This window comes from Diabrotica undecimpunctata, chromosome 6, assembly GCF_040954645.1.
Source record: "Diabrotica undecimpunctata isolate CICGRU chromosome 6, icDiaUnde3, whole genome shotgun sequence".
NCBI lineage: Eukaryota > Metazoa > Arthropoda > Insecta > Coleoptera > Chrysomelidae > Diabrotica > Diabrotica undecimpunctata.
This window is the reverse complement of record NC_092808.1, coordinates 59,886,481-59,913,549: the sequence shown is the minus strand read 5'-3', so window position 1 is coordinate 59,913,549 and position 27,069 is coordinate 59,886,481. Positions and strand designations below refer to the sequence as shown.

Sequence of the window (27,069 nt, the reverse complement as noted above, 5' to 3'; positions counted from 1 at the left end):
ATTCATCAAAAATTAATAAGTATGCTGTAGATGAAGTATCAAAAGAACGCGGAGTTACGGTGTAACCACCTTCGTTATCGTTATTCGTTGTGCATTTATCCCAATTGAACTAATATATGCTCAAATGTCTAGATAAACAATACCAATTTAAAATTAAAGCTAATCGCCAACCACTCGTACTAAATGACTATATTTATTTAGGTATATAATAAATGTAAGTGCTGTTGTGGATGTCTCTTTCCCTCAACATAAGACGAGATAACATAACCAATATTTAAAGAAGCAGGTATCAATTCCATGTTAAAGTAAATTGTAGATTTTGAGTTTTAAAATATCTTTATTTTGATTGATTACAAAAACACTTTTTAAAACAAGAAAAAATAAAGTGAGGGATTTATGGCTTACAGTTACATATTAAAAGGTAATAAAGATGTTTTACGACCAACTATTGAAATCTTTGATCAGGAAATAGATACACAGATGTCATATCGAATTTCCAAGGATCGGCTCCAATTACTTGTTTTAGGGGCGATTCAGTTTTTTATTGAGATGTGCAACTTATATACACCACTGTAGTCTTCCGCCATAAAAATTTTGCTATCATGCATTTTCAAATTGAGTATAACTAACTGACTTCCAAATAGCAGTAGGGTTCTTTCTAGGTAAATTTCTTTTTACTTTTGGATTTAATCGTGATATAATGTTGATGGTAACTTTCTTTTATTTTTAAACTCAGTTATAAACATTGCCAAAGGTTACCATGCCAAAAAATAGGCATTTATTCATGGTACTATTCATGATATTTGTATTGTTTGGTTAATTATGTCAACATAAATATTTGACGTGTTTTTTTTTATCTCCAATAAGTTATTTTAACTACTGTAACCGCTGTACCAAGCATCTGTCTTATTCGAATAAGATGAATTTGAATATTAGTTCTGTCCAGTGTAATAAAAACCAGTCCGTACCATCCAGATATTTTCTGAGATATTTCCCAGCCACACCTGAGCAGCGTAATGTAACAACTTTATTAAAAAATTGTCTAATTACAATTATATTAAAGCCGAAATTTATAATATATATTTGGTAAACTGTCAAACTTTAAATACTGTTAATCATCAATCATCATCAATGGCGCTACAACTCTTCGTGAGTCTTTGCCACGTTTACTATTGCCTTCCATGTTTGTCGGTCCTGTGCCAGTAATTCCCCTTGTCGCACTCCCACTTTCTCTAGATCTTCTTTGACTGCATATTTCCACCTTTTTCTAGGCCGCCCTACAGACCTTCTTCCCTCTGGCCTTTCCCAGAACATATTGTTAATAAGGCGATTGTCGTTACTGCGTATCACATGCCCTGCCCATCTGAGTCTATTGGCCTTTATATATCTGACTAGATTTTCTTTTCCGAATAGAGACTCTAGCTCGTTATTGTATCTGCCCCTCCATTCATTTGTCACGCTGTCTCTGCAAGTCCCATATATCATTCGAAGAATTTTACGTTCCCACACCAGCAATTTATTTATTTCTCTTTTTGTTAGCGTTCATGTTTCGCTTCCATACGCGACTGCTGGTCGTATTGTGGTCTTATATATCCGGATTTTTGTGCCTCGTGAAAGAAGTTTTGATTTTATTAGATGTTGCATTGCAAAGAAAGATCTGTTTCCTGCCATTATTCTCGTTTCAACTTCTCGCTCTAATTTGTTGTCATTTGTGATTTTTGCTCCTAGATATTTAAATTCTTTAACCACTTCGAAGTTGTGATCATGTTTTGCCTTATTCGCCGTCGCTCTTGTTTTGAGACGACCATGTATTTTGTTTTGTCTTCATTTATTTTTAGACCGATGTTTAATGCAGCTTCTTCAAAGCTCGAGAAAATATCCTTAATTTCTAATGTTGATTGTGCTACTGCGTCTACGTCATCGGCAAAGGCGAGTATGATTTTTGCTCCCCGAGCAGTTATGTCTTGTTTGATTTTTGGATATATTTTTCGCATGGCATATTCTAAGGTCAGGTTAAACAGCAATGGGGACAACGGATCTCCCTGTCACAGTCCAGAATTTACGTAGAAAGCATTTGATATTTTCCCCCCTATTCTAACTTCTGCAAAAGAGTTACTTACACACATTTGTGTTACCGCAGCTAGTTTCTTGGGTACGCCGAGCTCGATCATTGCCTTCCATAATGTTGCACGATTAATTGAATCATAAGCCTGTTTGAAGTCTATAAAAATCTGATGCACGTCGTGATTATATTCCCAATACTTTTCAAGCATTTGTCTTATTGTAAATATTTGATCAATAGTCGATCTGCCAGGCCTGAAACCACACTGGTAGTCACCAACTATTTCTTCGGCGTTGGTACTAATCTTTTTAATAATATCGAAGCCAATATTTTATATGTAGTGTTGATTAGTGAGATTCCCCTGTAATTCATGCATGATTCCTTTTTTCCTTTCTTGTGTATTGGTACAATAATACTACCACACCATTCTTTCGGCATTATTTCTTGTTGCCAGACCATTTCTAGTAATTGATGGATTTTACTTATGAGTTCATATCGTTTTTACGCTTTTTTATGGCATGCGTAATTTCTTCCATGCTTGGTGGGGGTATTTCGAATTCGACCGTTTGATACTCATATTCTCCGTTGTTTCCACTATTTTCATTGTTTTCATCAGTGAAATTTTGGATATTCAGGAGCTCTTCAAAATATTCAGCCCATCTTTCTATTATTTTGTTTTCGGCAGCCAGCATTTCTCCATTTTTATCTCTTACGAAGTTGGGTGTGCTTATGTACGAGCCTCTCTTATGTTGTCTTACTTCTCTGTAGAAATTTTTATTTTGATTTCGTCTGTGTTCTCCTTCTACTTTTTCAATTTGTTGCTGCAGATATTGTCTCTTTTATTGTCTAAGTGTTCTTCTAGCTGCGGCTCTCTCTCTCTCTGTGAAATCGTATACGTTTTTCTTCTGATGGATTCGACAGATAATCAATTCTTCTTTTGTTTGCTTCTTTTAGAGTTCTTTCACATTCGTCGTCGAACCATTTTTTCTTTTTTGTTTTTTTCGTTCTTCCGATAGATTTCTCTGCTGCTTCTGTAATAGTTGTTTTTATTGAGTTCCATCGCTGATCTATATCTTCACTTTCATTTTCATTTATTTCCAAAACCTGAAACCTATTTCTTAATTCTACTTGGTACTGTCTTTGATTATTTTCTTCTTTCAGCTTCGCCACTTTCCATCTTTCGATCTTTGTGTGTTTATCTGTTGATTATGTTGAAATTTTTGTTCTGAGCTTGGCCTTTACGAGAAAATGGTCTGTGTCGCTGTCCGGTCCCCTCATACTTCTTACACTTATTATGCTGCTAGAATGTCTCCCATCAATCAATACGTGATCTATTTGATTATTTGTTCTTCCATCGTTTGATCTCCATGTTGCCTTGTGGATCTTTTTTCCAGCGAACTGGGTGCTTTTGATGGCTACGTTGCAGCCTGTCGCAAAATCGACCAAACGTGATCCATTATCGTTTGTAACTTCATGTAGACTATATCTTCCTGCCACCGGTATTACGTAGTCTTCTGTGCCTACCTTTGCGTTTAGATCACCTAGTATTATTTTAATATCGTGGTTAGGAGCTTCTGTGTAGAGTTGATTTGGAGAGTCGTAGAATTCATTTTTTTCATCCTCTAATGCATCTTCGGATGGTGCATACACTGAAAATATAGTTAAATTGGACCATTTACCTCTTAATCTTATGATGCAGATTCGTTCTTTATTTAATTTTATTTAATTTTATTTATTTTTATAAATTTTAATTTAATTTAATTTTATTTTATATTTATTTATATTTTATTTTGGTTAAATATTGACGTATCTTAAACGTATTTTTAATTTTATAATAAATGTATATGTAAATGTATGTAAATCGTACCTTATTATACAATTATAGTAATTTATAATTACAGTAACCTAAGCAGTAACATTTCCGAGTAAGAATATTTTAATCATCAATTTGTAGAATGAATTAGCTAAATCCACCTTATCGTTTCAAGAAAAAAATGTGATTGAAATGTCAAATTGGATTAATCAAAATTGTCATTAGAAAACCCAGCATTAATAAAAGAATTCAAATAATTTTGCCAAAATTTAATTTGGAGACAAATAATTTGGAGAATTTTTAAAATGGCTCACTACATCCGTTTATGTCAAAAAAGTTTTTTAATTTAAAAATATATATGTACTCAAATAGAATACACAAGTTTTTTTAGGGCTCTAGTCACATTACCAAAACGATGGTACCAGAATTGGTGATAAGCATCACAGGAAGAGCAGGGAAGACTTAACATAATAAAGTAACCAAGGCCTAATACTATTTTAAAAAAAGAAGAAGTACAATAACTGCTGAATATATGCCTCCGTAAATAATTCCATTTCATCCGTTCTTGAATCCAGTTGTGCTTGATGTCGTCTGATCACCTTGTTGGAGGACGTCTTCGATTACGATAAGCATCGTGTCTAGGTTTCCGTTCTAAAATGTTCTAGGACCATCTTCCATCTCTGACTCTGGCAACATGTCCTGTCCAGTTCCATTTCAGCATTGTAATTCTTTTAACTGCGTCCGTAATACCAGTTTCTCTCTTAACTATATGATTTGAAACTCTGGCTCTGAGGAATATATTCAACATTGACCTCTCCATTGCTCTATGTGTCACTTGTATCTTATTGATTGTTTTTCTGGTAAGGGTCAACGTTTCTGTTCCATACGTTAGAACTGAAGTACACATCTATCAAAGATCTTTCTGTTCAAGCATATTGGATCTAATCCAAAGACTTCCCCCAGTTTTTCGCAAGCTGCCCATGTTAGTCCTATTCTCCTGTCTGACCTTTGTTGTTTGATTGTCTCTTCCTAATTTAATCTCGTGGCCCAGATATTTATAGGTATAAACTTGTTCAATTTGCGTGCCATTAGTTGAAATGTTTTTGGCCAGTACAAGGTTGGTCATGTATGTGTTTTGGAAAAGGTCATATTTTTAGGTCACCTCGTGTACAAGATCTCTGATGGTCTTGAAGAAGTTGACAGGCATGATCTACCCGGTCTGCAATAGGGACTATGTCGTCTGCAAACCTTAAGTTGATCAGAAACTCCCCATTTATGTTGACTCCAATATTTACCAATAATTGTTTCTTATGGCACTCTGGAATAAAGCAATAAATAGTTTACAAGAGATCGTGTCTCCTTACCTAATATCCTTATCCAAGAGAAATGTGTTTGTGTCATGATAGTACATTCTTACGACATCTGTTGCGCTATTATATATATTTCGAAGAAGAGTTGTGTACCTATGATCAATACTGCACTCTGTAAGGGCACTCAACATGGAGCTATGCTGGACAAAGTCAAATGCTTTCTGAAAGTCTACAAATATTAATATAATGGCTTGTTGTATTCTATAACTTTCTCTATTAAGGATTTTATTACTTGCAGGTGGTCATTCGTTCCAAAGCCACTCTTAAATCCGGCTTACTCTAGTGGTTGCTGAAAATTTAGCATAGGTCCCAGCCTGTTAGTAAGTTTTCTCATAAAGAACTTATATAAATGAGATAACATGGTGATAGGTCTGTAGTTTCCAATTTCTGATACATCTACTTTTTTATGCAAGATTATTATAATGCCACTATTCCATTTTTCTGGTGTAATTCCTTCACAGAGGCAAGCATTATAAAGAGTTTTTTAAAACTTTTATGGCGCATTCGCCTCCTAGTTTTATCATTTCACTTACAATGCCATATTCTCCAGGTGTTTTGTTCTTCATATCTCTTACCGCTGGCTTGGTACTTCTGTGCCTTCCTTAGGGCATCCACCCACATTTCGTTAAACTGTTCAATATTTTTTCATCTGGCATGCCTTTCTGTAGGATACTGTCTATTTATTCCTGGTATGCTCTTGTGTTAATAATCGCAGTGAGTGTGACATTTTTAGTCCTTGTTGCCATATTTTTTCCTTTCCTTCTTTACTTTCAAGACTATCTTCGCCCTTACCATTATATGGTCACTTCCGGTTGAAAATTGATTTAATACAGTTACGTCTTTAACAGAGTCTTTCTTGTCTTGTTAGTAAATATAAAGTCAATTTCGTTCTTGTTTAAACTATTTGGTGATTGCCAAGTCCACTTTCTTTGGGGACTTTTTTTAAAATGAGTGTTTATGACATATAGCGTGTGTTGCAGAAGAAAATTCTGTAAGTGTTTGACCCCTTTCATTTCTATTACCATATCCGTGACGTCCAAGTACAAACTCTGAATCATCCTGCTTGAGACCTATTTTGACGTTTAGGTCTCCCATCAGTATAGTATAGTTGGTGGTTACCTCTTGTATCGCTGTGTTAACGTCATCGTAGAACCATTCAACTTATTCATCTATATGGGCACTGGTAGGTGCGTATACCAGGATGATCTTTAATTGAATTTTTTCGTTTACTTTGTAGATAAGATATATCATTCTATCACTTATGCCTTTAATAATAATAATAACGAATATGTTATATAAAATTCACTGAGAACTTAGATGTTTGAAATCAATTATTATGAGAAAAAATTGAGGAAATAAACACAGGTTTTTAAAATAACTACATACTAAAAGTAGCTTAGAACATGGACTGGTTAGAATCTGCTCTATTATGTGTTGAATTCATTCCATTTTTTCTTTCTTCCGATAAATATGATATAGTTATCTACCTTATTACCACGAAATGAACAATTTAAGTTAAATACAACGAAAATTTATTTGTTTTTAATGGATACAGCACATTGTTGGTTGCTCGTTAGTGACATACTACCTTGTAATTAAACTCAAATGTACAATAAACAACAATTTTTATGCTTAAAAATAGAATCATAGATTTAACTCCGAAAATAATAAAAATTTAGTATAATAACGCAAACCTTGCGTCCTTAAGTTATCATCACGCCAATGCGGTGTTTCAAGGTCTATCGAAAAATTTATAGCTCTATTTTTATCCAAAAAAGTTTCGTTGATTAACGACTAAAACAAAAAGACTACAGCAAAGTATTACATCATGGAAGATGTATCTCAAGCATGTTTAAAACTTAGAATACTAAGCGGTGAAAATTTCTCTTTGCTATTATAAACAATTAATGTTTAGAATCTACAAAATAATCAGTAGAAGACAATATTCAATATTTTTTTCAGAAATAAAAACTTATGTATTTTAAAAACATTTGTATATCTGGGAATTTGTAGATCTCGTGAGACCTGAAATTGTTACTGCGTCATGATTTTCTATTAACATTTAAACAAAAAAGTTACTTTTTTCATTCGTTTTAATATTGGGAATAAACCACGCGTTCTTGATGAAAACGTACCACAGTCCACTATCTTGAAAATATTGCTCTTTAAAATAAGATTTTCTAAATTATAGAATATTTATAAACAAAAAAAAATTATTGCAAACTAAACCCGAAAGTAGGCATTTTTTTCAATTGTTTATAATTAATAAAATAAACAATAAATAGTTCCGTTTTTAGTTTCATGCGCTTGAAAGACATTTTTACCTCCATGCGGCCTGGGTGACCTTTCTTTTGATTTATTAACTTTAACCAGTTTCCATAATGTTAATTAGGCATATATTAAATTTGATTAAATTTTAAATGAAAAATTGAAACTTAGTTGACAATCTATCCAAATTTCAGCTCTTAATGTTTTTAAACAATTTTGCTGTGAAAAACATATCCGGTTCTATGGGTCGTACAAACTTTTTTAAGATGTGTTTTTTCATAACCTTTCAGTTAATGCATTTTGTTTTTTGGTAAAGGTAAAAACGGCGCAGATAATTAAATTGTTTAAAGGCGAAAAATGGTACTTCATTCTACATCAATTATTTGTAAGTAAACCATTAAAAACTAATATACTTTTTAAAAAGATGAAAATTTGAGATCTTATGAAGAGAATCAGACCAAAAAAAACCGTTGGAAATATTGACAAAGCACCTGTACAGCCATTTGAAAATGACCTTTTTTCTATTGTTCTGAAGCTATTTTCTTGTGGCATTTTAAATTAATTACTATTTAAATGGGAATAAGCCACAATTAAAGGTTAAAATACGTTTATTGACGTTTCAATTTCCACTTCGGAAATCGTTCTCAAAATACAAACATTAGTAAATTAAACAAATTTTGTTTTTTGTTACTTAGTGAAAAATTCTTCTAATAATTTAATTTTATCTGACTCATCTATATTGACAATTCAGACATACCTTATACATTTTAAAGTAGACGACTTTAAAATGATATTGCCAATATTGTTGAGTTGCGTTCCTGGGACGACTTTACTTATAAGATAGTTCATTCGATTACATGAAATCAACTTTAACTTGAGAATATCCGTCAGAAAAGATCATAACATGTAATTCGTCTTTAAAAAGACAAATACATGCCATGATGTCAGTAAAATTCTCCTGTTAGTGATTCCATAGTAAATTATGAGGGAAAAACCAGGAAAAAACCTCATAATACTATCCCGACATGGTAAGTATTTGATCGCGCATTTAGTTTACCTTCAGTAAACACCAAATTCCGATTTTATATGTTTGTTATTTAAAAAACATAAATGATGTATTCTCTATATGTTACTGACTTACCAATATTGGTAAGTATTAATATATAATGTATATATATATATATATATATATATATATATATATTAATATATACAAAAGAAAAATACCAGTATTGGTAAGTCAGTAACATATAGAAAATACATCATTTATGGTTTTTAAGTAACAAACATAAAATCGGAATTTGGTGTTTATTGAAGGTAAACTAAATGCACGATCAAATACTTACCATCTCGGGATAGTATTATGAGGTTTTTTCCTGGTTTTTCCCTCATAATTTACTATGAATCACTAACAGGAGAATTTTACTGACATCATGGCATGTATTTGTCTTTTTAAAGACGAATTACATGTTATGATATTTTCTGACGGATATTCTCAAGTTAAAGTTGATTTCATGTAATCGAATGAACTATCTTATAAGTAAAGTCGTCCCAGGAACGCAACTCAACAATATTGGCAATATCATTTTAAAGTCGTCTACTTTAAAATGTATAAGGTATGTCTGAATTGTCAATATAGATGAGTCAGATAAAATTAAATTATTAGAAGAATTTTTCACTAAGGAACAAAAAACAAAATTTGTTTAATTTACTAATGTTTGTATTTTGAGAACGATTTCCGAAGTGGAAATTGAAACGTCAATAAACGTATTTTAACCTTTAATTGTGGCTTATTCCTATTTAAATAGTAATTGACCTTTTTTCTGCTATATAGGTATACTCTTAATGGGTGCTTTTTATTTTTAAGAAGTAAACCCACCCCTTTAGCAAAAAAAATTAAAAACTACTGATTTATGCATTTTTTAGATTTAAATTATGTTTAATTATGTGAAATAAACATTAGTTTATATTTTTAAATATATATTGCAATGTGTCAACCCTCAAAAACCACCATTTACGTCAAAATTTACACAAAAAATAGTTTTCTATGGATTACGGATCGCAAATGTTAAATATTACATTGTTATTTAATTATTATCTTCTCATCGTATGCAGTTTTATTTCTTAATTATTTCATTGTTAAACCCTTAGAAAACCAACCCTTATAACGAAATTTATGCAAACATTTTTCGTTAGATTTAAATTTTTAAATGGTTCATTAATAATAAACCATTATTTTACTTATGTGTATGTTCTTTCACATACACTGTAATTTATCAACCCTTAAACAACAGTCCAGTCGTCAAGGTTGACCTCTAAAAATCATACGAACAAACTAAATTTGGCAGAGAATATTAATTTTGGGACCACAAAAAAGATACAAAGAAGTTTACCACTTTTACCCATTGGCTTCTCCCTAAAACCCCCCTCGCAGGGGGTAAAAACGCAAAAAAATCGATTTACCAAGAATCTGTACATCGTAGAAAAAAATGTTTCAAATAAAAAATGTAGCTGAGATAATTTTAAATAAAAATGTTTATAAGCATTTTTTGTGTAGAATGAACAGTTCTCTTAGAAACAACGCTTGAAGTGACCGTCGATTTTGCATGTCAGTTACGCGCGCGAAATCAATGTTCAATAAAACTTATATCCATGACGGTAAAATTTCGATATCTTTTGATCCAAATGTCCTATCAACAAAAATCAAGATGCGTTTTAAAGGCAAAGTGTGCAGCTTTCGTATATAGTTTTTGTATTTTGCCGAGAATAAACTCAGTTTTTATAAAGGTGTTAAATAAATTAACGTATCGCGAATTTTGCCATTTTTTATGATTCTCTGAGATCAATCAAATTAATCACTTTCATGGACCAGTTGTAGTAAAATTTTCATTTTTAGAGATCAATCTTTAAAACCTATGACATGAAATTTCAATTTGGAGTGGTTTATCAAATATGAGGCATTTGAAATATGAATAAACAACGCAGAATTTAATGTTTTACATTACAAACGATCACACGTCACGGAAAATGCATTTAAGAAGACGGTTTTGGGTATAGTTTATTGCAGAAGTTTTGTTCTTTTAAAAAACGTACTAGCGTAAGTAAAAAAAAAGTTTTAAATGTTTTAGATCGTTTGTTGTGTGAAAGTTTAAATCCAGCGTTTTTTAAGCATATTTCAAATGCCTCATATTTGTTGCCAAAACTCAAAACTTAAATTTCATGCTATATATTTTAACGGTTAGGCACTAGTAATCGAAACTTCATATTGGCCGGTCAATGAAAGGGATATATTGTATTGATCTCGTGAGAATCATAAAAAATGGCAAAAATCGCGCCACGTTTATTTATTTAACACCTGTATTAAATCTGAGTTTATTTGCGGCAAAATACAAAAACTTCATACGAAAGCTGAACTATGTATCTTTAAAATGCATCTTAACTTTTGTCAATACGACAATTGGATCAAAAGATATCGAATTTTTACCGTAAAGCTGATACAAATTTTATTGAACATTGATTTCACGCGCCTAACTGACATGCAAAATCGACGGTCACTTCCAACGTTGTTTCTAAGAGAACGGTTCATTCTGTACAAAAAATGCTCAAAAATTTTTGTTTAAAATTATCTCAGCTACATTTTTTTATTTGAAACAATTTTTTCTACTGTGTACAGATTCTTGGAAAATCGATTTTTTGCGTTTTTACCCCCTACGAGGGGGGTTTTAGGGAGAAGCCCGGAGATAAAAGTGGTAAACTTTTTTGCATCTTTTTTGGGGTCCTGAAATTAATATTCTCGGCAAAATTCAGCTTGTTCGTATGATTTTTAGAGGTTCAGTGGCATTTTCGTCTCTGACGACTAGAGTATAAACACTAATGCAAAATTGATTTCAACAAATTTTAATTGTTTAAAATATTCGAATCATTTATTTATAATAATTATTATTGTCTTTCTATTTCTAAAACTATTTCAGATATATTTTCACTTTCAACCATTAAAAATCATCCCTTACAGAAAACTCTCCCAAAAAATTAAATACTTTCTAACATTACTTATTTGTTAATATTGTTCCGAATTCTATTTTCTTGTGGCAGTTTAAAGTAATTACTATTTAAATAGGAATAAGCCACAATTAAATGTTAAAATAAGTTTATTGACGTTTCAATTTCCACTTCGGAAATCATTCTAAAAATATAAAAATTAGTAAATTAAACAGAAAAAAAATTGTTTAATTTACGAATGTTTGTATTTTGAGTACGATTTCCGGAGTGGAAATTGAAACGTCAATAAACTTACTTTAACCTTTAGTTGTGGCTTATTCCCATTTAAATAGTAATTACTTATTTGTTTTTTAATTTTCAAAATTATAGACAAAAATTATAGAATGACAAAGTAAAAACGAAAGATGTTACCTATGTATTTTAATATAATAAAATGACTTATTACTGCAATTTTACAATTCATGAGAAGAACTAAAATCACTTTCGATTTCCTCCTCTTGATTTGTTACTGGAGGACACTGGTATTTACGAATATACAAACGTATTTGTGTGATTGTATGTGCGTGTGTGTATAAAAGGGAATAGTGTATGTAGAAAGATATAGAATTAATACTAGAAAATACAAAAATTGATAAGGTGAGAATATGAGTTTAAAAGTATTTTTTACTGCTCCGAAAATTTCACCGAAACACGTAAATGGTTTTTTAACGATGAACTTTTTAATTTTTAAGATATTTAAATGCTTCAAAATTAGAGCTGCAGGGAATTATAAGAACTACTAAATTATGTTAAGTAGAACTTTTTTTAAGATCTTCGTTTTTGAGATCATATTGTTTAAATTGTTTAAAGGGCTGAAAAAATATAGTTTTCAATTTACCGTAAAAAATACAATAGAACTAATAAAATAAAACATTTTCAATTACGTTACAACTCAAAATTAATTTCATTTGACGTCAAAAACCTTTTTCCTAGAATTCCTCCTACAGAATCTTTTGTTCTAGTAAAAGACCTTTTAGACCATAATATTTCAAATCCAATCATTACGTCTGAAATTTTACATCTTCTTGAAATTTGCATAATACTTTGAAGTTAATAATCAAATATATACAAATAACAGTGCAGGACTTATAATGAGTAATCCTCTAAGCCCATTGCTATCAGATATTTTTATGGACCACCTAGAAAGAAAGATTTCAAAACATCCCATACTCAAACAGTTTTTGTATTGGTGGAGATACGATATACTGGTATGTTATACAGGAACTAATAGACAACTTGACCAATTTTTATCGTATATTAATTCATTCCATAGTCATATTGAATTCACAATAGAAACAGAACAGAATCAATCCATAAATTTTCTAGATTTAAAAATTATCAGACTTAAAAACAAACATCAGTTCTCCGTATTTAATAAACCTACCCATACTGACACAACTATACACAATTCATCATCTTATCTTACACAACATAAATTGGCTGCTTACCATAGCATGTTACACAGATCAATAGAAATTCCCATGTCAAAAAATAACTTCGAGGTAGAACTGAATATAATTAAGCATATAGCAGTAAACAATGGATACAAAGAACACACAATAAATAAAATTTTAAATCAAAAACTACATAAAGAAAAGCCTTGAAATTAGTATTTCCACCTCCAGAAAAAAAAACCCAGTACCTTCTGCTCGATTACATATACAGGCAAGATATCAACAAAAATAGCTAGACACATAAAAAAAAGAATAACACCAGCTTTTAGAACAAACAACAACTTAGGCAAATATATCAAGAACAACAAGATCCAAACAAAAAGCAATTACACAGCGGTGTATACAAACTTAAATGTGGCGACTGCCCAAAAACTTACATCGGTCAAACTGATCGAACTTTTATCAAACGTATAGCAGAACATAAAAGGGCTTTCAATAACAGAAAAATATACTCTACGTACGGACTTCACCTTCTAGACCATAATCAGTCTTTTAATGACGAATTTCAAATTCTTCACATTCAAAATAAAAGCCTTAAGCTATCTTTATTAGAATCTATGGAAATCAACAAATTAAAAAATACGGATATAATTCTGAATGACCAACTTGAGACAAACAGTTCTCCCCTCCTCAACTTATTCAGTTAAAGACTAGACAGTGTAAACACATACCAAACATAGTTCACTTGAGAAAGGCACTCTGGCCGAAACAGCTGTAGTGATAATTATTTAGAATAAATTTTGTGAAAGTGTTGAAAACAAAAGTTTTCAGTGTTCTATGCATTTTAAATTTGACAAATTTTCAGAACACATTGTCAGTACCTACGTGTATTTGAATAAACCAGGATTACGTTTTATTTTTAATTTTGTGGTAAAGCCCTTTGATTTCTTGTTTTTTGTCCCACAAAGTAAGACAACCACTTTGTTTTTGTAATAAGTCTGTTTATTTTTACACTAATGACTTTTACTATAGCTCACAAAGGTCTATGGAAGTACTTTAAAAAACGTTGGAGTTTTCCTCAAAGTCTACCCTTATTGCGTTATTTAATGTTGAATGGTACAGACTTCCGGTTTAGACAAATACGCCGCCACCTTCGTCAAGCAGTAACTTTTGTTAAAAATAAAAAAAACCATCGATTTGTTTTTTCAATAGTTTTATTTTACATGGTCATCTCTTTTTTGTTACCTAAGGTTTTTCCAAAACATCAAAACGTTTTCAAAATTACTAGTCACTATATCCATTATACCTTTTGATTGTCTTGGTTTTAGTCCATAACTAGATATAGCTAATAATTCTTCTTACTGCAACGACGATTACACTTTCTACCAATATGTAAAATACCATTTTGTTAGTTATTAAAGTAAACAATAACAATATGTATGTCCTAAATAATGCTATAATTACCATCTGGTAAATAATTCTACACAGCAATAAAACATATTTTAAAAAGAGCACACCAGAGTAACAAACTTTTAATTACGCGTGAAAGCAAACGGTGAAAATAGATTCTACGCACGAAACATCATAAATATATCTTTCTACAGGTAACTATGTATATATAGTTTTAATTGTATTAACTATTAACTTTTCATTTGTACAGAATCTATAACCTATGATTCTTCTAAAAGTTACTTTTATCTAATTTATCGAAGAAATTAAAATAAAAAAATAAGAAAATTCCTAAAAGACATATCGTCCAGAGACTCTACTATCCGCCAATACATTAGATATAACAAATATCCTATTCCACTTTTTCCCTTTGTAGGTCCCTTTTTAGTTAATACTTCTTAAAATTCAGTTTTAACAATAACGAAATATATGGAAGAGAAAATCAGACAAACAATTATTACGTTATAAACAGCACGCACCGTTTTGTTTTCATAGAAGCGAATTCATAAAGAAGCCAGTAATTACAACGAATGTCCAGAAAAATGAATGGGAATTATATGATTTTCATCGGAAGCGGAGAAGTGTTCGAATTTAATATTGTTTAGCAGTACTATTGTATACTTTTACTCTTGCGTAATGTGCTGTTTGGAATACACTTTATTAACAAACTATAAATAAAATATGTGTAGGGTGATTAAAAATTTTTAATCTATATTCTAGATAATTATCAAAATAATCAACAAAACACAATCAACATAAAACTTGTGTATTATAATTTAAAAATAATAAATTTAATAAACAGTTGGTATTTAACATTCCCACAGTTCGGATGTAGAAAACTCTTTCGAGCAGGGACTTATGTTCCCTGTCGGCAATCTAATTTCATCGGCATACTGCCATATAATTTAATATTTTCGAGTATGGATAAATCCATTTAAACCCAACTACTGTTTGGTTTTGAGTTTATTTTGCAAGTATTACAAAGTTCATTGAAGATGGACTGATTAGTTCAAAAAGGTTGTGAACTTAATCCTTTTAAATTTTTAAAATTTAATTTTAATTAAATATCCTTCCAATTACAACAGAAGTGTTATACTTCGAGTTTTTTTAACTATATGGTATACAGCCAACTAAAGGGAATTGTCCCTTTTTAAATTTTAATAAATGTTTATTTTGAATAGGTAATTTTACAACATATTCAGTCTAATAGAGCTTGCTATCAATAGATATATAAATATTTTTCTTGATTTAAAATGAGCAGATGTAGAAAAACTTCTTTATAATCACTGTTTGCATTGATAAACAGGACATGCGAATTTTATCAAAATGATACAGCTCTCTGTAAATGCCAACTACTAGATATAAACGGAATCATTGCTGCTAAATTTATTATTATAGAAATATTGACGTCCTCAAAAAACTCCAACAGCGAATTTTAATATAAATACATAATTGAGAAAATATTGCAAGAGCAAAAAGCACGACGTTAGAACAAGAAATAATTGTGTAGTAAAAAATACAAAAACCATTAAGTTGAATTGAGATGAACATATACAGGTATCATATATTAAGATACATTATGTATGTAAAAAAGCATACTTGCCAAAGTAAGTAATGGATCAACATGATGTGGATTTACCTAAAATAACGATTACCGAGAATTTCAACCTTCAGAGATATTCCCACAAAGAATAATAACAGGAAGTAATGTTATTCACACGTGAGCCAATCCAAGAGGGGACAAAATAAGTTTTAATTAGATTACTTTATGACCAGAAGATAACAAGGTACATGTGTGAATTCTTCTAAAGCTATTTACTAAAGATATTTTAACTTTGTCATTAATATGTAATGGGAAATTACCACAATTATAAACTTGAAAGTATAAGTCAGTATAAAGTGTATTGGACTTCACATCTCTGTCCGGTTAAGAGGAAGTAGGTTTAGTTAGCTCAGAAGTGAGTGTATCCGCTTTTGGTGCCTATTGTTGTTTTCTTCCGATTCTACATTATTTACATAAATATATATAATTTAAAGATTGCCAAGTAATAAACACTGTAAATAAAGAACATAAGTTGCTATTCTCGTCATTGAACTAAGATGCGAAATGAAACCCAAATACCCATTATTAATTATTAACCAAATACAGGATATATCTTCTTTTAAGTCCATCCTCTTTTGAAGGATGCACACAGTGATGCCTATGCGGGTCTTGTTTACCGCGCGCCGCTTTATACAGAGCTGCTGGATATGAACCATTTCCACAGATTCCTTAGACAGGATAATATCTTCTCCCATTTCGCCTTCTTCAAATATTGCCGTGCGTAATGAGTTTTAATAGTTGCTCTTTATAGGTCTCTATTTAAGTTCTTCTATTAATGTTCAATATTATTTCTCATTAATTCCCCATCCTAGTAATTACTTCCAAATTTAACAATATGTCTATCCATAAAATTCGTAGCAGTTTCCTTTTCAGCAAAATTCAAAGGTGGTCCATTTATTTAGATATACATGTTTTAGTCTATGCAGATCCAATCCATAAAGAAAAGTAGAGAACACGTATCAACTATATCCCTACAGCGTGGAGATGAATAAAAAACAAAACAAATGGTAGATGTTAAAGGGCACAAAACAGTCTTCATTCAGAACAAAATAGAAGAACAACTCAGTTGAAATATAGATGGCAGTAATATGCCAGTTTTAGAAAATCCTCACTAACGAAGTGGAGCATTTTCAGTGACCTGAAAAAAAGTACGAAGATCTTCAAACTTTTCAAAACAAAGTTTTAAAGAAGACATATAAAAATGTATACGATAAACTTGACACCAAATATAATTGAAGTTCAATAAATAATCAAAAATTCTGATTTACACTGTTTGAAATATATATCTCAAAATTAAGTTAAACTTGACACATCGAACGTGCTGTGGGTTTCAGTAGCATCAAAAACTTTGTCAGTATATAATAATATACAAATAATATATATAGAAATTTAGTCATAGTGCAATAAAATACGCCAAACATATGTATTATATTAGTAGTTAATGGTGAAACGAATATATTCAAATATAAAATAATCGGCAGCGGAATAAGACAGAGGGACTCATTGATAACTATGCTCCTCAATTTAATAATGGATGGAATCATCAAAAGTGCAATACCTACTACAAAAAGAGCAAACGAATTTTATATAACAATTTGAAAACTAATATAATTGTAGTCGGCAATGGAAATAAAATATCTGGGAATTACACTGTTCAGCTATGGAGACTTGGACAAAGAAGTGAGAGATCAAGTACAAAAGCCAATAGACTGGCAGGATGCCTTAATGGCACTAAACGGCGAAACCACCCATTAACACTGGGATGAAATTAATAATTTATAAATTAAGTGTAAGAACAATAATGACATGCATCAGAAACAAGACGCGATACAGGCCCAACACAAAGACTACTAGAAATGGCAGAGATGAGAATACTGAGAATTATAGGAAATACGCTGAGAGATCGAACGGGAAGTGGAGACATTAGAAGAAAATGTAACGGTCAGTGTATAAACGAATGGACACTAAACAGAAAAAAAGAATGGAATAACCGCATAAGCAGAATGGAGGAGACCCATGTGGTCAAAATGCCATGAGATAAATCACCAATCGGTAGAGGAAGTATCGGGCGGCCGCGCAAGAGATGTAGTGACAACCTTCCATAGAGGTATTAATCCGCCAATGAACAAGTAGAGTTTCTTATAAAGAGGAAGAGGATAAAATTCCCAAAAAAAGAACAAACGAAGCAAAATACGTTAATCAGACTAGCTACATCTAAAACGGAAATAATAAAAGTGGAAGAAATACTTTGATAGTAGGAAATTGTCTCAGCATTACAAAAAAAAAGGAGAAAAGTAAGGTATAAGAGCTAAACCAGAGAGCATCACTGAAGAAGTATAGACAACATTAGAGGAAACCACAACAAGTTGGCAAACAGATCTGTTTAATAGACCTGCTTGCGAATCTTAGATATTGTAAAACTATCTCGAACGCTTTTGTGGTGTACACTGAATAGGAAGAAGTTCCCGGTGATTATGCGAAAGTTGTAAACTATATGTACGGTGGAATAACATTTAGTGTTAAGATAGTTATGGAGACTGATAAATCAAGGAGGGTGGGGTTATATCAGGGCTTAATGGCCTTACTTATTCTGGTTAGTGCTGGATCAGATAACAGGAAAATTTTATCGTGTGGCATTTCTTGCTCTTTAATGTATACTGAAAATTTGTTATAGTGGAAAAACTGAGAACGGTATTAAACCAAAGATTGAAAAGTAAAGACAGCTACTGGAAAAAACAAGAAGGAAAAGAAAATGACCGAAACGGAATATTTAGTACATTTAAAGATGAAGTTGGCAGCACAAATAAGAAAGTAACTTTGAATGGTGAAATAATTTTAAAAAGTAGTTTAGATATCTAGGATAGATATCACACAAAAGTGTAAAAATAAAGGATGGAGATGCGTGTATAGAGTCAGAGCAGATTTAACGAAGTTTATACGTCGTCCAATCTGGAACCGCATAGTGTATTCTTTGATAGGATAATCCAATAAACCTAAAAGGTAAATTATATAACGACGTCATAATACCAGCTATGGTGAAACTGTCATAATACCAGCTGTGGTGAAGGTACCGACTATTAAGCAGTTAAAAAGAGAGAAGAAAAATGAATCCATGTGCCAGAAACGAGAACACTTGATGGATGAATAGGGTGACATAAAAGGATAAAATTAAAAATGAAGAAAGTAGATTTAAATATAGCACGACTTAATACCAAAATAAGACCATAGGATAGGAGCACACTCAATAAGCCCCATGCAAAAATTTAATTTAATTTTTAAGAGTTGTAATTAAATAGTGGACGCTACTGTGAGTAAGTAAAGATCAATTAAAATAAAGCATTACACGGAACAGTGAGTTTTTGTTGTGTCCACGCAGTGCATTTACAATAAGTTGCAATTCAAGTCACAAACAGTAAATCATTGTATAAATAGCTCAAAATAACTCAATACAGTCCATTGAGTATTTCAAGGACAAAAACATCGATTCATTCATCAACACAACGCCAAAATGGTAATTCACAAAACATAATATATCTTGTTTAATATTGGTTCCATTCAAAATAGAAACATACCGAAAAATATAATTAGATAGGGCATAAGGAAAATAGTCTTGGTAATACGGAACTTCTGAAGACCCGTATTAACGGGTCTTAATCACTTAAACTTAACGGACCCAGGTCTCGGGTGATCTGGATCTTTACTTATGGAACCGGCGTCCACATCATTTTGAACGAAAACAGATATTGGGGTGTTATTGTGTTATCTTTATGTCTCGCACTGACATTTAGTTAAATAAAAAAGGAACTAAACACTAACAAAATAAGAAAAAGGGAAATAAAAATAAAATTTATAGATACTTATATCAATTTTATTATTGTTCGCACACAAAAATATACATTGATCTAGATCGTTCGTAAACGATCCATCACTAATGGAAAAAGTCAAGCTCGTTAACGTTAACCTGAGTAAGTTCACAATTACATTTCAGATTTCCTGGGATTACCTTCCTACTTCGTTTTTTCCACTTTGCTTTAAGTGATATCTAACGGTCAAAAAATATGTCAAGTTAATGCGACCGATAGAGAAATTACTAATAATAATTATATTGATCACTATTCTTTAAAAACCTTTACTCATTCTTGAATCATGTAATTACTGGAAAAAATATTTTTATATATCCATGCAAATATTTTAAACTATATTAATCTTTGGAATATACAAAGTTGATATTAAGAATGACGTCATTTTGAATGAATTAATAATAATAGTAAAATTATACTACAACAGCCGAGTGCACACTTATCAATTAAAACGAATCAAAAACATTAGAAGAAACGGTTTACAAAATAACCTTGAATGATCACTGGTTTTGTTAAAAAGTTTAGTTGATTAGGAAGTAAATACCACTGGACTGGCTTAAATACAAACAATGTGTTAGATTACTATAAAACTACAGTAATTGGCAAAAATTTCGCACATTACAATCCAGACCTTTTTCTACCTCAACTCGTTTACAATCGCTTTTCATTAGTAACTTACTGGAACAACTAATATATTAAAAAAACTGAAATGAACGCACATCCATAATTTCTTCATTACAATGTAAAAGTAATAAGAGCTCATATTACTACTCATCTATAACTATTATCAAGTAAATATTTGATATGATATAAATGTACAAAAATATAAAAATTTTGTCTAATATGTATACAAAACGATAAAACTTTTGTAACCAACAATAGTAAATGTAGGAGTAAAATAGCAAGAATTATAAAAAATGTTTTGTTTGTGTACCGATGACAGAGCACACCTGTCTTTCATTAAGCGGAATATTTTCTGGCACTTTCTACGTTAATGTTGGCTAGGGCAATGTGCTTGATAATTTTTCTAATGTTTTAAATATAATGTATTTTTGCTATTAAAATTTGAATAGCTCATAATAGGCTATTGATTATGTACTTTAGAAAGGAACTACAACGTTAAAGGAATTTTATTGTTTCATGTGGTCAATTGACCCCCAAATATGAAAAAACCCCGGTGAGTAAACCATTTAAAGGGGTTCGTTTTTGAGAAGGGGGTAAATTAGTCCCTAGACACTAGGGTGGATTTCGGTGACTTCTATGCACTTTTTGTACGTATACATCTATAGAAAAGTTGTTTAAAATTAAATTTTCTAGTGAATTAATAGATCAAAATAATTTCAACATTATTATTGAGGAATTACAAAATGGGAACTACTAATGTTGGACGGAAGCACACGAAAAAGATTCGATATTCGAATTTATTCGATATTTGTCTTCACACTGTGTACCCCGATCCAAATTTAAAAGGTAGGCAGATACACGATGATGTTTAAAAATTTAGTTGGTATATAATGAGGTCAAAAATTTTACAAATTTATCATTTATGTTACTAAGTACTAGCATCAATAAATTTTTGGTGAAATAAACAATGTGTTTACTCCTACATTAATTCACCTACTACCTCATTCATGGGGTAGTGAATATGTTCAGTTTGTTCTAGTAACTGGTCCTATACACACATTTCAGAATATCATTGATGGGTTTAAGATTTGATTCAGGCTGTATTAGAAGTAAACAACAAAGTTTACTTTATGAACTTTTTGGATCAATGAAAGATAGTTTTGGAAAGCTAAAAATTCGAAAGATGTAAAATACAAATTTCACAATCAAATAGTGAGTTTGGCAGATGACGGAAAAATACAGGACTAAACAAACACTCATATGGTATTCACTGATCTTGAGACATCGTATGATAGAGTTCCTCGAGAGCTTCTGTGGTGATCGCTGAATAAGAATGGAGTTCCTGGTATGTGAAAATTGTGAGAGATATTTATGAGTAAGTAACAACTAATGTTAGGACATGTGCGACTGATAAATTTCATGTGAAAGCAGGATAATTATTCTCATTACTGTTGGATCAGACTGTAACGATGAGTCCAAGCCATCACCGTTAAACCAGCGTGCGCGCGAACCAACCCATGAAGTAGGAGTGTATCGACAGTAGAAAGGGCAAAGCTCCGCTATATAAACGGCAACATTTCCTCACAGAGACAGAATCGACAGGTGTTGACTGAAGGTTCTCTTTCTTCCCTACCCCGGCTTGCGGACGTGTTGAGTTCACAAGTTGTTTCCGTCCCATACCGTCTTTACCCGAAAAGCGTGTTGAGCTTTTCACTACCCGTACTCTGAAGCAGTCGTGTTGAGATTGTCGAGGAGTGTCCTATTAACCCGAATCACTTAAGGGACGTGTTGAGTTCCTTTCCTTCCTTTATACCTATCGTCCGCTGTTATTAAAACCGTAAAATTTCAAGTACACATTCGCTTGCCGATAAGACTGGTTCCATATGACAAGGTCAAACTTAATTTGAATAAATAGGCCAGGTACTGAGAAGACTAAACCAAATTGTAAATATGTATATAAGATTTTTGTCAATTTAATTTAAGGAAGGCAATAAAGTTTTATTTTTATTTTGAACTCTGTCTCTGACTGTCTAAAAGCTACCCGGATAGTGACTCCCACGAGAGGACGTCACAAATGGCGCCCGAGCAGAAAAATACGTTTTAAACAATAATACCGACCGAATTCCGAATTTTATTTTCATGAGACAGTACTACGTTTCAAATTTTAATCAAAGACAGGGTGATTCACAGTTCAAAAATGACAGACGCTCCGGAAACGTCGAAGGTTAGTTGGGTGTACCTATTAAAGAAAGACGAACTTATAGCCGAATTAACAAACAGAGAACAGCCGACGGAAGGGAATTTCAGCGAGCTAAGAGCGAGATTAGTTGCGATCATCAAGGCACCAACTCAAAAAGGCCAAAACCCAGAGGAAATAGAAGAAAACCAGATGGAAGACAGACAAAGAAAGATGGAAATAGTACGCAAATGGTGGTTACACTTTGACGGTTCAAGAGACCCAATAGAATTCATAGAACGGTTGAAAGAACTCCAGACAGCTTACGGCCTACAAGACACCCACGTTTTACAAGCTCTACCAGAAACATTAAACGGGAAAGCATTACTATGGTACAGAAACAATAATAAATATTGGAACGAATTAAAAGACTTCGAACAAGATTTCCGCAATTTCTTCGTTTCCTCCGTTCTCACGCAATCTCTGGAACTCAAATCCGGAACCGACTCCAACGAAACAACGAAGGTGTAAAAGACTACATCATTGATATTCAAACAATGATCAGAAGACATGGTGAATTCAATCACCAAGAAGAACTAAACAGGATATACACCAATATGAACCCGAAATACAAGTTGTATATAAAGAGGCAAGACGTATCGTCAACACAGGACATCATCAGACTAGCGGAAGAATATGATATGGTCCAAAAAGAAATATACAACAGAAACAATACACGGTGTGACTGGACACAGGCAAATAGTCGTAATAACAAAATACAGAATTTCGACAGACAGACTTGTTGTTGGAGATGCGGCCGCAGAGGCCACAATAGAAGAAACTGCAGAGCTATCGCTGTACTCTTCTGCAGCCATTGCGGAACCCGAGGAACAACTTCCAATAACTGCCAATGTAGAAGCCGACCGGAAAACTCCAACAGGACTGGACAAGAAGGAGGCAACCCAGTCAGCATTTAGAGTCCTCCCTAACAACCTCCAGCTACGCACACTATACAGATCAACGACCCCACACAACGATAACGTTCAGCAACGGTAAAAAGTTAAGAGCACTAATAGACACAGGAGCCCAAAATTCGTTTATAGGACAAAAAGGTAAAAAAATATTGGAACAATGTGGAACAAAAAGCGACAGAAAAGCTTTAAAGATCACGCTGGCAGATGGAAAAACCAGCAACATAGAAATCTGTTTTACAGCAAAATGTTCCATAGACAACGTTTGGAGAAATGCCAAGCTACATTTTTTACCAAACCTAGCTTCAGAAGTAGTACTGGGAATGCATGAAATAACAAGATGGGGCCTTGATTTATCAAACATCTTAAATAGAAATCGCGTAAGAAGGAGAGAACAATACCCAACCAGTACAGAACACGGATCCAGATCGTACAATGCAGACAATAACCGAATACCGACCAATTCCAGGGTCAACGAAACACCAACCGCAAGATATCCGCTCCAACAGAGAAGCAAAATATATAACAAAACGACCCACCGACTACCGACCGATACCGCGGTCGAAGACCAGACCGAAAATATACCGACTACCGACCGATACCGCGGTCGACAACCAGACCGAAGATATACCGAACTACCGACCGATACCGCGGCCGACGACCAGACCGAAGATATTCCGTCATACATACCGGAATTCACGAACAGTCCGAAACGAGAGCAGCTCGACATCAGTACTACACTAAACAATACCGAAAAAAAACAATTACAGGAATTGTTACTAACAGAATTGGAGAAATTTAAACAAATTAAAGGAACAACACATCTAACCGAACATACAATAAAACTCAAACATAATACACCGATCAAACAAAGATACAGGCCCCGAAACCCGGCAATGCAGAAGATCATAAACGATGAGATAGATAAGATGCTAGAAGAGAACGTGATAGAAAAATCCAATAGCCCATACAGTTCCCCCATCGTCCTAGTAAAAAAGAAGGATAACAACGGATACAGATTTTGCATCGATTTTAGGAAAATCAACGACATCTCAGAAAAAGATGCCTACCCATTACCGTACATCAATCATATCCTAGAAAAGTTAAAATCTGCAAAATATTTTACCACGTTAGATCTAAAAAATGGATATTGGCAAGTACCACTTTCCGAAGCAAGCAAACCCTTGACCGCTTTCATAGCACCAGGAAAAGGACTATTCCAGTTCAAAGTACTTCCATTCGGATTACACGCCGCCTCCGCTACTTTTCAACGATTACTAGATACAGTAATCGGCCCAGAAATGGAACCACATGCATTCGCCTATTTAGACGACATAATAGTACTGGGGAAAACGTTCGAGGAACATATGGAAAACTTAAAAGAAGTACTTCACAGACTACAGCAGGCCAAACTACGAATTAATATAGACAAATGTAAATTCTGCAAAGAAGAGATAAATTATTTAGGCCATGTAGTAAACAAAACGGGAATAAAAGTGGACGACAACAAGACAAAAGCCATAGTCGAATATCCCGCACCAAAAACCGTTAAACAACTACGCCGATTTTTGGGAATCATCTCATGGTATAGGAGATTTATAAAAGATTTTTCACGAACTGCAGCCCCTTTAACAAAGCTACTAAAGAAAAAACAACATTGGACTTGGGACAGAGACCAAGAGGAAGCATTTAACAAAATAAAATTACTACTGACACAAGCTCCAATACTGATCTGCCCGGACTTCCAGAAAAGATTTTTTTTACAATCTGACGCTTCGAACCACGGTTTAGGAGTAGCTTTAGTACAAACAAACGACGAAGGACAGGAACAAGTCATCGCTTACGCAAGTCGAACCCTAACAAATGCCGAAAAAAATTACAGCGTTACAGAAAAAGAACTACTAGCGATCATCTTCGGTATAGAAAAGATGAAACCCTACATCGAAGGATACCCATTTTCAATTATCACAGATCATCAAAGTCTACGATACTTACAAACAATGGAAAACCCTACAGGTAGAATAGCTAGATGGGCAATGCTGCTGCAACAATTTGACTTCGATGTCATTTACAGAAAGGGCTCCCAGAACGTCCTGGCCGACGCGCTCTCTAGAGAACCAGTAGATCTGGTTTGCATAATAAACGTAGAAGATGTAGAACCCGACGAATGGTACAATAAAGCTTTAAATAAAATCCAGACAAATCCGCAACTATTTCCAGACTACTCTATCAAAGATGGACTTCTCTATCGACACTTCTGGGACAAATACGATTTAAAAGAGACAGAGGTATCCAACCCCTGGAAACTATGCATCCCAAACCACAAGAGACAACAACTCCTGGCAGAAAACCATGAGCAACCGACCGCAGGACATCTAGGAATAGCCAAAACAATAACCCGCCTAGCTAGAAAATACTACTGGCCAGGGATGTTTAAAGACGCCGCAAAGTTCGTCAGGAACTGCAAGAACTGTCAGCAATTTAAGCCGCAACAAAGCTTAACTCCAGGCCGCATGCAATCTACACAAATTCCGCCACATCCATGGCACACCGTTTCAACCGACATCATAGGACCCCTTCCAACATCCAGCAAAGGAAACAAATATATAATGACATTCCAGGACACCTTTTCAAAATGGGTCGAAGTCATACCGATCAGAACAGCAACGGCAAAATCAGTCTGTCAGAACTTAAAAGATAAAATCATTATGAGATTCGGATCACCCAAAGAACTAATATCAGACAACGCAAGAACATACGATAACAGGGAAGTACAAAAGTTGCTAGACGAATTCCAGATTTCTAAAAGAAACATTCCGCCATATTCTCCCCAGAATAATCCAGTAGAAAGAACAAACAGAGTAATCAAAACAATGATAGCTCAGTTCTGCGATAATAACCATAAGAAATGGGACACGAGCCTTCCAGAACTACTATTCGCATATAATACAGCTAAACACGATTCAACGGGTTTCTCCCCAGCCTTCCTGAACTTTGGACACGAACTAGAAATTCCAAGTAAAGTCGTAAACACCCCAAACGACACACAACATACCGATCAAAACATAAAATGGCATAAACTACGAGAAACATTCGAATTAGTACGTACAAACCTGGCAAAAGCTTTTACAACTCAAAGCCATTACTACAACTTACGACGAAGAGAGTGGAAACCCACAATAAACGACAAAGTCATGAAAAGGGAATACCAACTCTCAAATGCCGCCAAAAATTTTAACGCCAAATTAGCACCGAAATTTTCAGGCCCATATACTATAACAAAAGTGTGTTCTAATGTAATATTCAAATTAAAACACGACGATAAAAACCGTACAATAACAGCTCATATCAAAGACCTAAAACCCGCATTTACCGATTTCCCTACTCCTTAATCAGTCCAAGCACTTACAGTCAACACCAAGTAGTGACAGTATATTTTAA

The 27,069-nt window shown here is 33.0% G+C and overlaps 2 protein-coding genes across 3 annotated transcripts in view; both read right to left on the bottom strand.

The window, feature by feature from the left end:
- The window catches only part of LOC140443464 (calpain-A-like), a 343,829-nt gene that overhangs the window by 284,843 nt on the left and 31,917 nt on the right, over nucleotides 1-27,069 (bottom strand). The window lies entirely within an intron of this gene.
- Nucleotides 2,921-5,866, bottom strand: LOC140444355 (uncharacterized). The gene is made up of 3 exons (XM_072536104.1): nucleotides 5,779-5,866; nucleotides 3,350-3,711; nucleotides 2,921-3,247 (listed from the first exon to the last, which is right to left on the bottom strand). The coding sequence occupies exons 1-3, from the start codon at nucleotides 5,864-5,866 to the stop codon at nucleotides 2,921-2,923; spliced, it is 777 nt and encodes a 258-aa protein (XP_072392205.1).